General features: G+C 48.1%; 1 protein-coding gene and 1 pseudogene across 6 annotated transcripts in view; both read left to right on the top strand.

Moving 5' to 3' along the window:
* MYO1C (myosin IC) overlaps positions 1–15,037 on the top strand; it is a 352,367-nt gene that overhangs the window by 172,267 nt on the left and 165,063 nt on the right. For all 6 annotated transcript variants that reach the window (XM_077480547.1, XM_077480549.1, XM_077480545.1 and 3 more), the window contains exons 4-5: positions 7,214–7,412; positions 7,647–7,727. In XM_077480547.1, coding sequence (XP_077336673.1) covers positions 7,214–7,412; positions 7,647–7,727 — 280 coding nt within the window. The remainder of the gene's footprint in view (positions 1–7,213; positions 7,413–7,646; positions 7,728–15,037) is intronic.
* LOC143985648 (5S ribosomal RNA) lies at positions 13,362–13,480 on the top strand (annotated as a pseudogene).

Raw genomic sequence — 15,037 nt, 5'->3', positions numbered from 1 at the left:
AATTCTATTATCCCTTTGTTACTTAGAATATGCAGCAGGCAGTAGGTGCTCTCACCAGGACTTACTGCAGGAGGAACAGCCTGCTGAAACATTGACATTGATTAAGCTACATTGTAAAATCCCTCTTGCAAGTCCCGTTGCTTGCACCTGCAGCATACTCTCTACATACTATTTTCATGGAGTGCACCCAGGCCACTACCCCTACAAGCGTGTGAGGTGGCCCATCTCTACACTACCCGTCTTTTTGTTATTTTATACCCTATAAACCGGAACAATCATTTACACAGACTGACGCATTTTAGCAGACTGCACAAAGCTGTGCATATTCTGCATTGACTGCCATGAAAACTTAGTGTTACTAAACCCAGGAGCCTGCATTCACTGTATCTGGTCTCCCACAGTACAAAAAACATGGAAATGCAGTTATTTTTAGTAAATATAAACTTCTAAATAACTTTTCTCAGCAGTATATAGCAGTCTTGTGACTTCGATCAGTGTCCAGCCGTGCGCTGGTTAAAGCTTATAGGAGGAGTTTTTATTCTCCCCTGGTTGTCCTATTAACTCCTGACCCTGTGTCTTTACAGTGCCGATTGGCCCTATGCTCCCTAGGAAAAAAAACTCTTTAGCAATACACGCTAAACTGAGCATGTGCAAAGGGGCCCCAAGGGTCTGTTCTATCAGATGGTTTGGGGACAATGGAAGGAGGGGAGGACCAGAGAAGACAGGATCAAACAATGTAAAGTATTAACCCTTTAGGTTCCACAGTGAGTAAAACGAGCATGCTTTACTGCATATACAAACTGATTTTACTGTTGTGGGTTTAGTTAGTAACACTTTAATAGAAGAACTTATATTCTATTTTAACCACTTGAGCTCCGGAAGGCTTTACCCCTTTATGACCAAGCTATTTTGTGCTATTCGGCACGGTTACTTTAACCGTTAATTGCGCTGTCGTACAACACTGTATCCAAATGACATTTTATAAAATGGTTTTTCACACAAATGAAGCTTTCTTTTGGTGCCATTTCATCACCACTGGATTTTTTTTTTTTTTTTATGCGATTGACAAAAGACTGAAAAATTTGAAGCAAAAATATTTTCTACTTTCTGCTATGCAACCTATCCAATAAAAAAAAAAACTAGTTTCTTCATACGTTGTGGCCAAAATCTATTTTGCCAAATGTGTTGGTAAAAAAAAACCCTGCAATATGTGTATATTGCTTGGTTTACGTGAACATTAGAACGCTTGAAAACTATGGTGAGTGTGTAATTTATACTGGAATTCATTTTTATTTATTAATATTAAGGGGTTAACATCTAGGGCGATCAAGGGGTTAAATATGTGCCTAACTATGTTTAATGTGTGTACAGTGTGCTAATTTTACTAATTGATCTCAAAGTTCTCATCCTTGATTTGCATAAATCATTGGCCTGTGCTAATAGGCTCCTGCTGTGTACAATCACAGCAGGAGCTGGGCAGGGGGCTTGCACATGCGCGCCCTAAGCCTGGAAGTAGGCAGTGACATACAGGTACGTTGCTTTGCCTACAGCAGCTTCTTGCCTGCTGTACATTGCGGACGGGCGCTAAGTAGTTAATATTACATCGGTATTGCATTAATAACCTAGACAGCATGAAGCCGTGTCTGTATTAATGCAGCCGCATAGATTGTATGGTCTGTGTTTTTTGAGTTTTTTTTTTAAAGCTGGGAACACATTGGCCAAAATTGAGCAGCAGGAACTGGACAACTTTCTTCAGTCAGTGTATAGCTGTCTGTCCAACTGTCGAAGGGACATGCTGGAAAACCAGTATCCAATAAGAACTTCCAGCCAATGGCTGCAAGCGCTGATCAATGTATTGTGTGTAGAGGGAGTCTGTCAGAATACAACAGCACAGCAGGGGAGGTTGCTGCACCAACATCGGTTGTGTGGCACAGCGATTTGCAGTGTGTCAGGTTTTAAGTGCAACACTTATAGCTGAAGAATTTACAACCTGCTGTTTACAATTTCCTAAAGATAAGTTTCTTAGGAATGTTTTTTCTTCTATGGCTGGATGGTGCAATGATCAGCTCATTCATCTGGCCAACCTTAGTGCTGTCATTTATTCAAGCCACTACAAGGCTTTGCCACAAAGGTCAAAAGGTTTACTACTGTGAGGACCTATCATAGCAATCCCTTCAAGCTGTGTCCAACCAGATTCGGCCTTATTTTTTATATGATGGGTGTTGACAAATCTTAAGGCAATTTTAAATTGATTGGCTGTGTAGACTGAATAGATTTCAAACAACTGTTTGAAACCTTAAGCTGGCCATAGATGGTTTGAATGCTGGTCCCTGCTGAACCGGCCGAGATTCAAACCATGTATGTTGGATATTTATGATGCAATTATTGCCATTGGCTATTGCCGCTAGCAATAATCGCTGTGTTCTCCTGGCAGGGAAGGCTCCCTGTGCCCCCAACCCCTTCACAAAACCCCCCCCCCCCCCCGTGGAGAATATAGTGCTCATGGAGGGATTCCCCCATCAACAGTGACTGTGTTCATGGGGGAATCTAGCAATTGTTTCCTGCAATCTGTCTTTGCAGGAAAGAAAATCACATCTATGGCCTGCCTAAAGGATATTGTTAAATGCAGTTGTACTGTCTATAACCAGTTTACACTTTGAAAGGGCAAAAGACTCCAGTGTTTTAATGATTTTCTGATTGATTGATTGAGATGGGAAACTTGTTCCTGCTCTTCTAACGGAAGCCAAATTGTCTGCATGTGTGTCCTATACTAATATATGCTAACAACATAGCATAGTAGGGTAGTTTTTTTTTCTTTCTAAAATATCAGATCTTTAAAAGTGAACGCCAGGGAAAAAGAAGAAAATGACCAATGGAGTGTTTCCCCTTACATTGCAAGGGTTTAAATAAGACCCCATTCACACCCGAGTGATTTTCTGCTTGAGGCTGGGTTCACACTGCTGCGGAAGCGAGAACCGGATGTGATTCGCACCGCACTGCAGTGCAAATCACATCCGATCTCTGTGCGATGCGAGTTCAGCCATACACATAGTATGGCTGAATTCGCATCGCACCCGCCGCAAACTCGCACGGGACCCTTTTTTTGGTTCCGCAGCAGAATCGGATCGCATGGGTGTTCACACCATGCGATCCGATTCCTGTCCGAGTTTGCAGATCGCACTGCGATATGTGAACTGATCTGGGGGTGTCATTAAGGTTTCACTGACACTCCCAGCAGTTCGCATAGGGCAGTGTGAACTGCTGGCGGGAGGCATGCGATGCGGGAAAACGCCGCGGATTCGCGGCGTTCCCGCATCGCTCCGGTGTGAACCTGGCCTGAAGCTTGTAGCTCAAAAACACTCATCAAGCCAAATCCCATTCATTCATCAATGTCCCCTGTTCACATCTTGCCTGAAGCAAAACTCCTGTCACTCAAAGTACTTTGTTTTAGCAGATCACAAGTGTTTTTGGCCCCATAGACTTCAATAGAAAAGCCAGACTTAAGCGTTTTTTGAGCATTTTCTGCTCAAATAGCAGCTTTCCACCCTTAATTTCCTCTCCCTCTCTTCCCTCTAGTGCTTTCTATTGACTAAACAAAAGCTGTAAAACACTGGTAATATGCTTATAAAACACTTTAAAAGACACCAGAAAACTCCAGTAAAGCCATACGCTCAGGTGTGAATGGAACCTTTAGAGATGCAGCAAAATTTCAGCTGGTGAAACATATCGGGCGTTTTTTGTAGGTCATGCGACTCAAAAACCACATCAAAAACGTAAAATGGGTGCGTTCTTGCTGCATTTTCCATGCATTTCAACAAGGTGTGTTTTTAGTGCAGTTTTTTTTAACTGACCAAATGCAGCAAACAGGATTTTTAACGACTAGGGAAGCTCAATGGACCATTGTAAAGACATACAAAGAATTTAAAGGGATTCATTTTTCTTGAGCTTTTCTTGCACTAAACATGCCAATAAATTCATATTCATTCATGATATGAAAAGTCGAATATAATACGCTTGTATATAAAAATATATATTTTTTAAAAAACTGACGTTTTTGGCCAAGTACATCCTGCATTTTTGGCTTTGGCAACAACATTTCCATTTGGTGCACCTCTAGTTTAAAAGCATGCTTTTTCTAGTGCAGCGGTCTCCAAACTGCGGCCCTTTGCTTTTATCTCACCCTTGGAGCACTACTCCCTTAGGCTGCTTTCACACTGGGGCGGGAGCGGCGTCGGCGGTAAAGCGCCGCTATCTTTAGCGGCGCTTTACCGTCGTTTTAGCGGCGGTCTGCGGGCGCTAGCGGGGTGGTTTTAACCCCCGCTAGCGGCCGAAAAAGGGTTAAACCCACCTGCAAAGCGCCGCTGCAGCGGCACTTTGCCGGCGGTATTGCCGCGGTGTCCCATTGATTTCAATGGGTAGGAGCGGTATAGGAGCGGTGAATACACCGCTCCTTCACCGCTCCAAAGATGCAACTAGCAGGACTTTTTTCACCGTCCTGCCAGCGCGTCGCTCCAGTGTGAAAGCCCTCCGGCTTTCACACTGGAGGGAAAGGGGCCGGTTTTTTTCAGGCGCTACACAGGCGCTATTTTTAGGGCTGTAACGCCTGAATACCGCCCCAGTGTGAAAGCAGCCTTACTGATACAAACCACTCTTCCTCCTGGTGCCAGGCAGTCTTCCTCTTCCTGGCACGAACCATGAGGCACCATTCCTTACACTAATGGAGTAAAATTAATATTTTTTTTTATTGCCACTGACCGTTAAGTCAGAAGCATTCTGCAGGATTACTCTCGGCTCTGACTGGCCCTGTGAAGATGCTTCCCTTTTGGGGCTCCAATAGTAATGGGCACCTTTAAACATTGTCATGTACAAAACAGGACCAGCAGTCCTTCTTTGTGTATAAAGTTGCCGGAACGAGGAATATGTTACTCAACTATTTAACCCTTGCAGTGTGAGAGCCCCACTACAAGGGTATTTTTTTTTTTTTTTTATTTTGCCTGTAGTTCAGCTTTAAGTTGATTATAACTATAAGACAATCCTGTTTGTTATAGAATGCGCAAAATGTGTAGCTTTCTATATTTAGGCCAAGGCTCGACAAACCCCAGGCGCCAGGTCGCCAATGCGACCAGAAATCGCGACCTGGCGCCTAAGCTGCCACCAGCGCACTCACTATCGATGCCCCAGACATGCAGCAGCATTAACACTGACTGCCGTCCTCCTCCCTCCTTCACACTCTGCAGCACCATGCTGTGTGTGAAACTGACACGCAATGGAGAGAGGAGGATCTGTCAGCCTGATGTCGGGGTGGGCGGGACCCAGCCGGGGTGGGGGCAGGACCCAGCAAGCTATCAAACACCAGCCAATGGGATCTGGGCGGGCCGCTACGTGTATGTGGCCCGCCCCTTTTCTTAAGCAGCCCAATCGTTGGCTGGTGTTAGCTGCTGAGTCCCACCTACCCCGGCCGGGTCCCGCCTACCCCGGCCGGGTCCCGCCTACCCTGACATCAGGCTGAAATCTGACATATCCATCTCTGTTACTTGTCAGTTTCACACCCCGGCAGGGTCCCGCCAGCTCCTCTGTTACATTTCAGTAACAGAGTGCTCCGTGTGAAACCTGCCAGTGCCAATCAGTGCCACCAATCAGTGCCACTTCCAATCAATACCACCTGCCAGCACCAACCAGTGCCACCTGCCAGCGCCAACCAGTGCCACCTGCCAGCGCCAACCAGTGCCACCGCCAATCAATACCACCTGCCACCACCAATCATTGCCACCTGCCACCGCCAATCATTGCCACCTGCCACCGCCAATCATTGCCACCTGCCACCGCCAATCATTGCCACCTGCCACCACCAATCATTGCCACCTGCCACCGCCAATCAGTGCCACCTGCTAGTGCCAACCAGTGCCACCGCCAATCAATACCACCTGCAACCACCACCCAGTGCCACCTGCCACCACCTAGTGCCAGTGCCAATCAGTGCCACCTACCAGTGCCGAGTGGCACCGCCAGTCAGTGCCACCTGCCACCGCCAATCAGTGCCACCGCCAATCAGTGCCACCGCCAATCAGTGCCATCTGCCAGTGACAACTAGTGCCATCGCCAACCAGGGCCACCTGCCATCGCCAACCAGGGCCACCTGCCATCGCCAACCAGGGCCACCTGCCATCGCCAACCAGGGCCACCTGCCATCGCCAACCAGGGCCACCTGCCATCGCCAACCAGGGCCACCTGCCATCGCCAACCAGGGCCACCTGCCATCGCCAACCAGGGCCACCTGTCGGTGCCATCTGGCAGTTCCATGTGCCTTCCAGTGGCAACCAGTGGCACCTGCCAGTGCCAGCCAGTTCCATCTGTTGCCAGCCTTACTCTTTCTGGTCAGCCCATACCCCTGATGTAACAGCGTTTCAATGGAGTTATTGACTGGGTGCTCCATTGTGAGTTAGGGATAGGGGGTGAAAATGAGTGGCCTTACCCCGGGAGCTGAAAAAAAAACTGTCTCTCAACTTTAACTGGCTCCTAAATTCAAAGCAAATTTGTCAACCCCTGATTTAGGCCATCAAACTCTTCCATAGAGAAAATGGATACACTGTAGCTACATACTGAGTAGAAAGTACCTTTTAAGGAATGCTGAATCAACAGTTTCAACTGCTTTAACATCTTGTTAGACTTGTCTAGATTTCTTTAGCAGTGCTTAATATGAATTCCTAGGCTAGACATTGACCCAGAATGGCTGCTTCCTTTTCTTTATGGTTTACGGTAGCACGTAACCTTGTCCTGGAAGTCGTATGAAAAAATCCTTATGCATCTTTTAGGTAGAATAAAAATATGCACCATTATGGTTATGCATTTCATTAAAAAAAAATAAAAAAATTAGCTTAAGTACCCAAAATTGTCTTCATATCAACCTTGTAAATCCCTGTACAGTAGCAGTTTGGCAGAAGGAGGGCCAGTGAGGCTCTGCTGCGTGTATGGACAATAAACTTGCTGACAGAAGGAGCCAGCTCGATGAGTTCAGTAAAGATTTCAATTTACAGCTGTTTAATTGTTGTATCAGCAAGCAAGAGTTGTGATATGATCCTAATTTTCTTAACCAAGCTGTGCTACCACTGAAGTAAAGGTCCGGGCCTGTTCAGCCTAAAGTTTATTTTATAGTATTAGTCAAATTGGTTTGAGGCTGGTTTATTCATTTAAATTTTTTAATTTTTTTTTACAGATATGCCATAGCAGATAACTCGTACCGCTCCTTGCGCACAGAGAGGAAAGACCAGTGTATTCTTATATCTGGTGAGAGTGGGGCTGGGAAGACTGAGGCCAGCAAGAAAATACTACAGTACTATGCTGTGACGTGTCCTGTCAGTGACCAGGTGGAGACCGTGAAAGACCGACTTCTGCAGTCCAATCCTGTTTTGGAGGTGAGACTCTGATAAGGAAAACAAACTTCCTAGAAGCTGATAAAGAATAAATTGCCTCATCTCCAGGTGTCAGTGGAAGGTGTGGTTCTATAAATGTTTTGCTGCCATGGAAACAGAGCAGCCTTGTGAGAACAGGGTTTACTGCATTGATCTAAGCAGCAGCAAAACCTGCTTTTAAATATTCCATGTATAACTCTGACTGTCACAGAATTATTTTCCGATTTTTGTTTTCAGGCATTTGGCAATGCAAAAACCTTACGAAATGATAATTCCAGCCGCTTTGGAAAATATATGGATGTGCAATTTGATTACAAGGTTAGTGTAGCTTGAACAAGTATTTGTATGTTTATAACAGACCTTTTTTTTTCTTCAGATGATAAACCTGGGTTTATCCTCCCAGATCTCTCTTCTCGCTTCTTCCAGCAGCCCTCTTCTTCACTTAATGACTACAGTTGCAACCTCTAAAGTGTCTGCAGTTTAGTTCAGTTGTATGTAAATTACTTTCTTCTAGAGGTCATATGTTAATGCAGACTAGACTTGCACCGATACAGAGCATTTGCACGAGTGCTTGTACTCGTGCAAATGCTCCAATGCCTAATCCGATACCTGGGCAGTCAGGGGTTGATCTCTGCTGCGGTGGGGGCCCTGTATAGATTTCAATAAAGCAGCTGACAGCTGCTTCTCCTCCTCCATCCTGCGGCTATCAGCTGCTTTATTTAAATCTATACAAGGAGATGTGTGCTTGTAACGGCCCCCACGATCATCCCCTGACTGTCCCCTGTGTCCTCCATGCTCCTAAGGTCCCCCATCATGTCCTTCAGTCCCCTTCTGTGTCCTCCTCCCCCCGTCAGTGATCACTGACTCTGTTCATTCATAACTGAGCATCGTAAACTATGTTTATGATGCTTCAGTTTTTGAATGAACAGGAGTTGCGGTCTCCTGTCCATTCATCTTTAGTGCAGCTGAGGCTGCTGAGAATGGGACTGGGGAATCTGTGTCCTCATTCACTTTCCCTGTCTCAAAGGAGAGATGTCAGGGGTCTATTTAAATTGTAAAAAATAAGTGTAAAAAACAAAACAAAAAAAAACACTAGTGACACGCTTCATCAGTGCCACCTATCGGTGCCCATTAGTGCTGCATATTGGTGCTACTGTCGCGTGACACTAAAAAAAGGATCGGTATCTGTACTTTGTACTCTGTCTTAAAGTGGTATCAACATTTTTTATACCATTAATACAAAAAAATATATATATATAAACAGTTGCCTGTGCAGTTAAGCGCAGAGTTTTACCATGCGGGCTAGTGTTGGCTTCAGTAGGGAGTTGCGTGATCCACTTTTTTTGCTTTTTTAAAATTTTATTTGCACGAGTGCCTAATCCGAGTGCACAAGTGTCAGCATGATTTGTTGCGCTGCTGTGCAGGGACATTCAGTGCCATCTTCAGTGTGCTGTGGAAAACTGCAGAAATATTGCATTTTTTCCGCACTGCACCGGACCATACCACATATCACAACAACAACTATTATGCATGAACCCCAGCAATGCACTTATCAGGTATGGAAAAAACACAGCTAACAGTTTGTATTTGTCATTTTGTACATCCAATCTAATGTAGAGAATATTTTGCCAGCACTCCTTGGATTGTTATTGCAAAGTCCAGAGCTTTATTTAAAGGATGAGTTAACTTTTGTGAAAAAAAGACATATTTTTTCAGGAAACAAAATTTCTCTTATATTCACCGACCGACACAGCTCTTCTCTTAGAAATTGGGTTGTTATGCCCACCACTAGGAGAATACGAGGCATTATTTATGTAACACTCAGAGCTCTTTAGTTACGCACAGGGGGCGGTCCCTTGGGCAACAACCCTCCAGCCTGCCATGCAGTCATCAGTTTTATTTTGCCTAGTGGAGGAGAAGGACCTAGGAACGCTGCGGGCCCATCGGTCCGTGCTTTTTTTCTGCAGAAGTGTGACTTTTTGCGCAAGATGATTGATCCTGTGATATGCTATCAACAGCGGGTGGGTGACAGGCTGGATACTCTTATCCTTGTAGTCTCCCCAGTCTGGCCATCGATTGTGTGCAGGCCGCAGCTATGCGCTAGGCAAGCCACAACGAAACCTCAGCTCCAGAGGTGGTCAGTGAGCTTTTATGCTCCGGGGCATACATATGACCGGGCTACTGATGTCTACGTCACAGTATGCCGGGCCAGCAGCCACCCTGTACTGATCAGTGAGTGGGTCTGTGATGGAATGTCTCCCAGCTCTTCAGGACTGGTAAGTACAGCTCTCCCTGCCTCCGTGGGGCTGAGCAGCTGGGCATTCCCTGGGAGGTCGATTCGGGGGTCCCTCACCTCCCTCTCTTCTCTCCCTGTCCCCCTCCCCCCCCTTCCACCTTGGAATGCTGCTGAGCGGTGTGTGTGTGTGTGTGTGTGTCTATGCAGGGGCTGTCCGGGGGAGCTCTCACCTGGGGCGGGGTTGTGCTAGCTGTGTCCTGGGTCCTGTTCTTCATGTCCCTGGAAAGTGTCTGTGAGGCCATGCTTGTGTCCTGTGCAGCGCTGTGCTCACCACCATTGTTTTCTCCCTGTACCTCCATGGAGCTGCTTGCAGTGGGCAAGAACAGCATGCTCTCCTGGGCTTCAGCGGCCATTTTCCTGGTGATTGTTCCTATACAGGACACTGGCGGACATTTTCTTGAAGCCTGAACAGGTTTTTTTCTAGTGTTCTCTAGCAGCAGCTTGTGCTCACAGCCATTTTCCCTGTGTTTTATGTCCTTGTGCTGGACGCTGGGCAGCCATTTTCTTGAAGGCACTACCTGCTGGATAGCACGGAACTCCTTAGGATCGTGAGTCCTGCGGGAAAGAGCCCCTCAGCCAGCGGCAGTAAGGAGGGTGGGACTGTCACTGTCCTAAGTCCTCTTTGGGTGGCAGACAGGGTGGGGGTCAGCATGGCTTCAGAAACTGGTGTTTCTTCCCCTGAAATCCAGGCAATTGCAACCAGGTCGCCCGCAGACTGCGCAGTGCCCCTGGACACCCTGACGGCGGCCCTCAATTCATTCATTGCCAAGATGGAGGGGGCACGTGGGCAAAAGGGTGCAAAAAAGCAGCCCCTGCCCCCCCCACCCCCGTCTTCTGGGGAGAGCTCTGACGCAGACTCGGGTCCTGTTGAGGCTGGTGACCCCTGTTCTGTCTTGTCAGACAATGCTGACCAGGACCATTCGGACAGTGAGGATGAGTCCCCGTCCGGGTCCATGCGCGACAAAGCACTTGTTGGCGCACTTATAACAGCTGTGCTTGATACCCTGAAGATTCAGGAGCCAGCAGATCCCTCTGCTAATGTAGCGGCCCCCTTTGGGTCCCGCAAGCCAGCACGTTCACCTAAGGTGTTCCCGTATCTGACTTGTCAAAATAAGTTAATTTACAAGGAATGGGATCACCTGCAAAGGACCTTTTTCAGTCCTCAAATCCATGGCGGTGCGTTACCCCTTTGAAGAAAGCCTTCTCAAGTGGTCGGCTCCTCCAGTCATTGACCCCCCAGTATTCAGGTTAAATAAAGTAACTACGATCCCGGTAGAGGGGACTCCTGCATTTAAGGATCCCATGGACAGGAAGGCCGAGGCAGTGGCTTATTCCTTGTTTACGGTTGTGGGGTCAGCCGTACGACCAGTACTGGCATCCGCACTTGTGTCGCAGACATTGAGTGGGTAAAACTGTTGCACTGCGAATTGGGAGAGAGGCTTCTCCTGTCTGCTTGGAACTAGCAGAACACCAACTAGTGCAAGGCCTTAAGTATGTTTGTAACGCGGCCCTGCATACTCTCTCTCTGTTATCCTCTGTTATCCAGGGCTTCAGTGTCAGCAGTGGTGCTGAGGCGTCTGATTTGGTTAAAATGCTGGTCTGCTGACCAGGCATCTAAGAAAGCCCTGACGGATCTTCCCTTCCTTGGTGACCGGCTTTTCGGAGCCTCGTTGGATGACATTATTAAAAATGCCACTGGTGGTAAGAGTACCCCACTCCCACAGGCCAGGAAGGCTAAGAAGCCACGCCGTGGGCAAGGGCCCTCTTTTTCCGCTCACAAACTGCTTTTTTTTCTGTCCGGAGCTTCGGCTAAACGTCCACAGCCCGACAGGATGACCACGGAGGGACAAAAACATCCCTGGAACCGTAAGCTTAACAAGCCTGCGAACAAAAGTGCTACCGCCTTCGGGAGTTTGCAGCCCGGTGGTCCCCTCGACTATCTGACCAAATGGGTCTGCGATCTGATTTCCTTCGGCTACAAGATAATTTCTCTCTTTGCCGCCAAACAGATTCTTCCCCTCCAGCATAACCCTATCCCCGGCTCGCCGGGAGCACCTGTTGGGGGCAGTAAGGCACCTGCTGAGTCGCGGGGTGGTTGTACCGGTTCTGCAATCAGAACGTTTCCAGGGATTCTACTCAAACCTGTTTGTAGTTCCCAAAAAGGAAGGGGTACGTCCAATCTTGGACCTAAAAGCCCTCAATCACTTTGTGAAAGTGCAGAGGTTCAGAATGGAATCAGTTCGCTCAGTAGTCGCTGCACTCCCTCAAGGGGGACTTCCTGGCATCCTTAGACAGTTTTTCTCCCTTCAGACAAACTGCAGACTCTCAGATCCGTGGTAAAACTGCTGATGAACCGCAAGTGGTAGCCACGACAGATCCAGATGAGCCAGTCAGTCAGATTCACTGATCTGGTGGCTGAGGTCCCCGGTGATTCAGTCCGGGAAGTCGTTCCTACCTCTGAAGTGGATGCCAGCCAATGTGGATAAGAATAAACCTCTGGACGGCCGCACTCCAAAGCTAAAACGGTGTCTTAATTTTCCCCAATCGTCTTTCAGGACAGCCACCTTTGAGAGACACTGGCTCCTCCCCTCTTAGGAAACACCGCCTTCATTTTCATGATTTAAGCCTCCTCCTCCCTTCGTTCCTCAGTTATGGTGTTTCCTCCGGTGGGGAGACACCGCTAAGGAACCTTAGCTGAATCAGTTGGAGAGACTGAAGCTATCCGAGCGGAGCTCTGGCCCCACTCGGCAGTCCGATCGTCTATCGGTCTACTTTCGGCAGTCCGGGCCAGCTGGTAAGCTGAATTTTCATACTGACCATACACTCTAAACTTTGCTTGGGGAAAGCAGGAAGTTTTTTAGAGGCTCATCCCTTCATTCGCCCAGGAGGGTGCTTCAACGGGATAGGCAGTCCGGTCAGCTGGGGAGCTGAATTTTTGGACTGTCCATACACTCTAAACTTCGCTTGGGGAAAGCAGGAAGTTTTTAGAGGCTCATCCCTTCGTTCGCCCGCAGGAGGGTGCTTCAACGGGATAGGCAGTCTGGTCGGCTGGGGAGCTGAACTCTGTACTGACCTTTTTTACACGCACTCTAATCTTCGCTTGGGGAAAGCAGGAAGTTTTAGGGAGGTCCATCCATTCGTTTTCGCCCAGTGGGGCGCTGCAACAGGACGTCCTAGGTCCCCCTGTGTTTGCAGTCGGCTTGGAGCTGGAGGCCGGACCAGATGACGGGCGACGTCAGTTCTGGTGGGGGCGGACGTCTTCGTTGAACCTGCGTCTTCCGGTTCCGGACGCGGACGGAAGGAGGACCTAGCGTTCGGCTGGTGCAGCCTCTCTTCTAAGTTGCACAGGTAGCTTTGGAGGCACGTTCGTACCACTCTTCCTCAACAGGAGAATGTCCGAAGCAGTGGCTTCAGGAGCTCCAGGAGTAACGGCACCAGCCACTCAAAGGTAAAAGCCCTGGCGAGGGGTTCCCTTACCTTAGAACCAGTAGCTCCACTGGTGTTTTTTCCCCCTAGGTGGTCGGGGGAAGGGCAGTGCGTCTGGGATCCAGATGGAGATTGATCCTAGGGGAGGGCACTCCCGGTGGTCCTCTTAAGTAGTGCTGGTGTTTCTTTTTTTTAGAATTTTATGCTGCTCTTTTATCTCTGTCTCAGAAGCCTACGGCCACATCACCCTGAATGCGCTCGATATCATCTGATCTCGGATGCTAAGCAGGGTCGGGCCTGGTTAGTACCTGGATGGGAGACCGCCTGGGAATACCAGGTGCCGTAGGGGACATGAGCAAATCTCCCCTTGGTTCTAGGAGGGAGCGTCCTTCATATAGAGCCTCTTTGGGGGGATCCCTGGTTCAGGGCACTTGGTAAAGAGTGTATTGAAGCACCGGATAGCTCAGTCAGACCTTTGACCTAAGGGTTCAGGGTCAGGTCCCTGTTTGAGCGCCATCAGGAAACAGGCAGAACACGGTGCATATCTGGCGGCTTCTGTGAAAGTTCCAGTGGCCTCAGCTCCAGAGCACTCTTTCACCAGCACAGCAGAGTGTTCCACCTAACCCGATGGATGTTCCTCCTGCAGGTTAAGGGAGAGTCTAGAGGGACCCAGAGAGGAAGTTGAGGAAGAAGTTGACAGTGCCGTCTCAGACTCTCAAGGGAATCTGATGGTGAGGGCTTGGGTGGGGAACCCAAAAAGAACCTCACGATGTAAACTTCCCCCTGGATGAAGTGGATAAGCTCTTGGGAGCTATTCATACCACTTTAGGCATACAAGAGAAAAAGAAGGCATTGTCACCCCACGATCAGATGTACTAGGGCCTGGGGGAAGCAGGTGTTCCCGGTTCATGGCGTCTTGATCGATGCCATCAGAAATGGCGGGGTCCCGAAGGAAAACCTTTCTTTTCTGGTGCATTAAAACAAAGGTTTTTTCTTGGGCGGAAGAGGAAGCTCTTGTCTGGAATAAGATCTCCCAGGTTAGAGGCTACCTTTCTTCAGATGTCCAGGCATACTGACCTGTCCTCGGGGACATGGGAATACTTTCAGACCCTATGGTTTGAAATGATGGACTCACTTCTGAAGGATGCATGGGTTTTTTTCTCTTAAGAAAATATCTAAGCCTGCCATAGCGGCCACAGGGGTGGCTCATAATATGAAGTGTCGGCTTAGCCAGATTAATGCATGAAGCAATGACGGCAGAGGAGACTTTCTATCCTCCTTTCCCACGCTGCTTAAGGAGTTGGCATACGCTGCTTCGATTCAATCCAGGCGAATGTATGCAAGATCTTCGGCTCTGACCAACTCAGCCTGGAGGGCCTTAAGGCTGAAGACCTGGCAGGGGGTCAAGGCGTCCAATGCAAAAGCTCTGTGTAATCCTTTTTTACTGGAGACCTGCTGTTTTTGGCCAGGTCTTGAAGCAGTGCGAGATCGCACGGCTGATAAGATAAAGGCCGTTTCCCTTAAGAGGAAATATATAAAAAGGGGCCTTCCTCCCCCAGTGGGAGATGATCACCTCCAATTAGTTTGTAATGAGGATCATCAGAAGAGGTTACCGTTGGGAGTTTTTAGAACTCCCCCCTGTTTGAGACTCCTTGTCACTGAGCTGCCAAAATGTGCCCTTCTTTCCTCTTCAGGAGTTAGAGGAACAGGAAGTGGTAATACGGGTCCCAGCAGGATAGATAGGAAGGGCTCCTATTCTCACATTTTTGTGGTTCACAAGCCTTTGGAAAAAGTTCAGGCTCATCCTGAACCTGAAGCGTCTGTGTGTCTTAGTCACCTACAGACGGCTTTCGTTGGTTTTGGTCACTGGGTGAGGGCACCTCCTCCACCAAAACTGTTTCAGGGC

This window comes from Lithobates pipiens, unplaced genomic scaffold (assembly GCF_037356315.1).
Source record: "Lithobates pipiens isolate NorthernLeopardFrog02 unplaced genomic scaffold, aLitPip1_a1.2 Scaffold_16, whole genome shotgun sequence".
Taxonomy (NCBI): Eukaryota; Metazoa; Chordata; class Amphibia; order Anura; family Ranidae; genus Lithobates; species Lithobates pipiens.
Note: the sequence above shows the minus strand (reverse complement) of the source record. Positions and strands in the feature narration are given on the sequence as shown.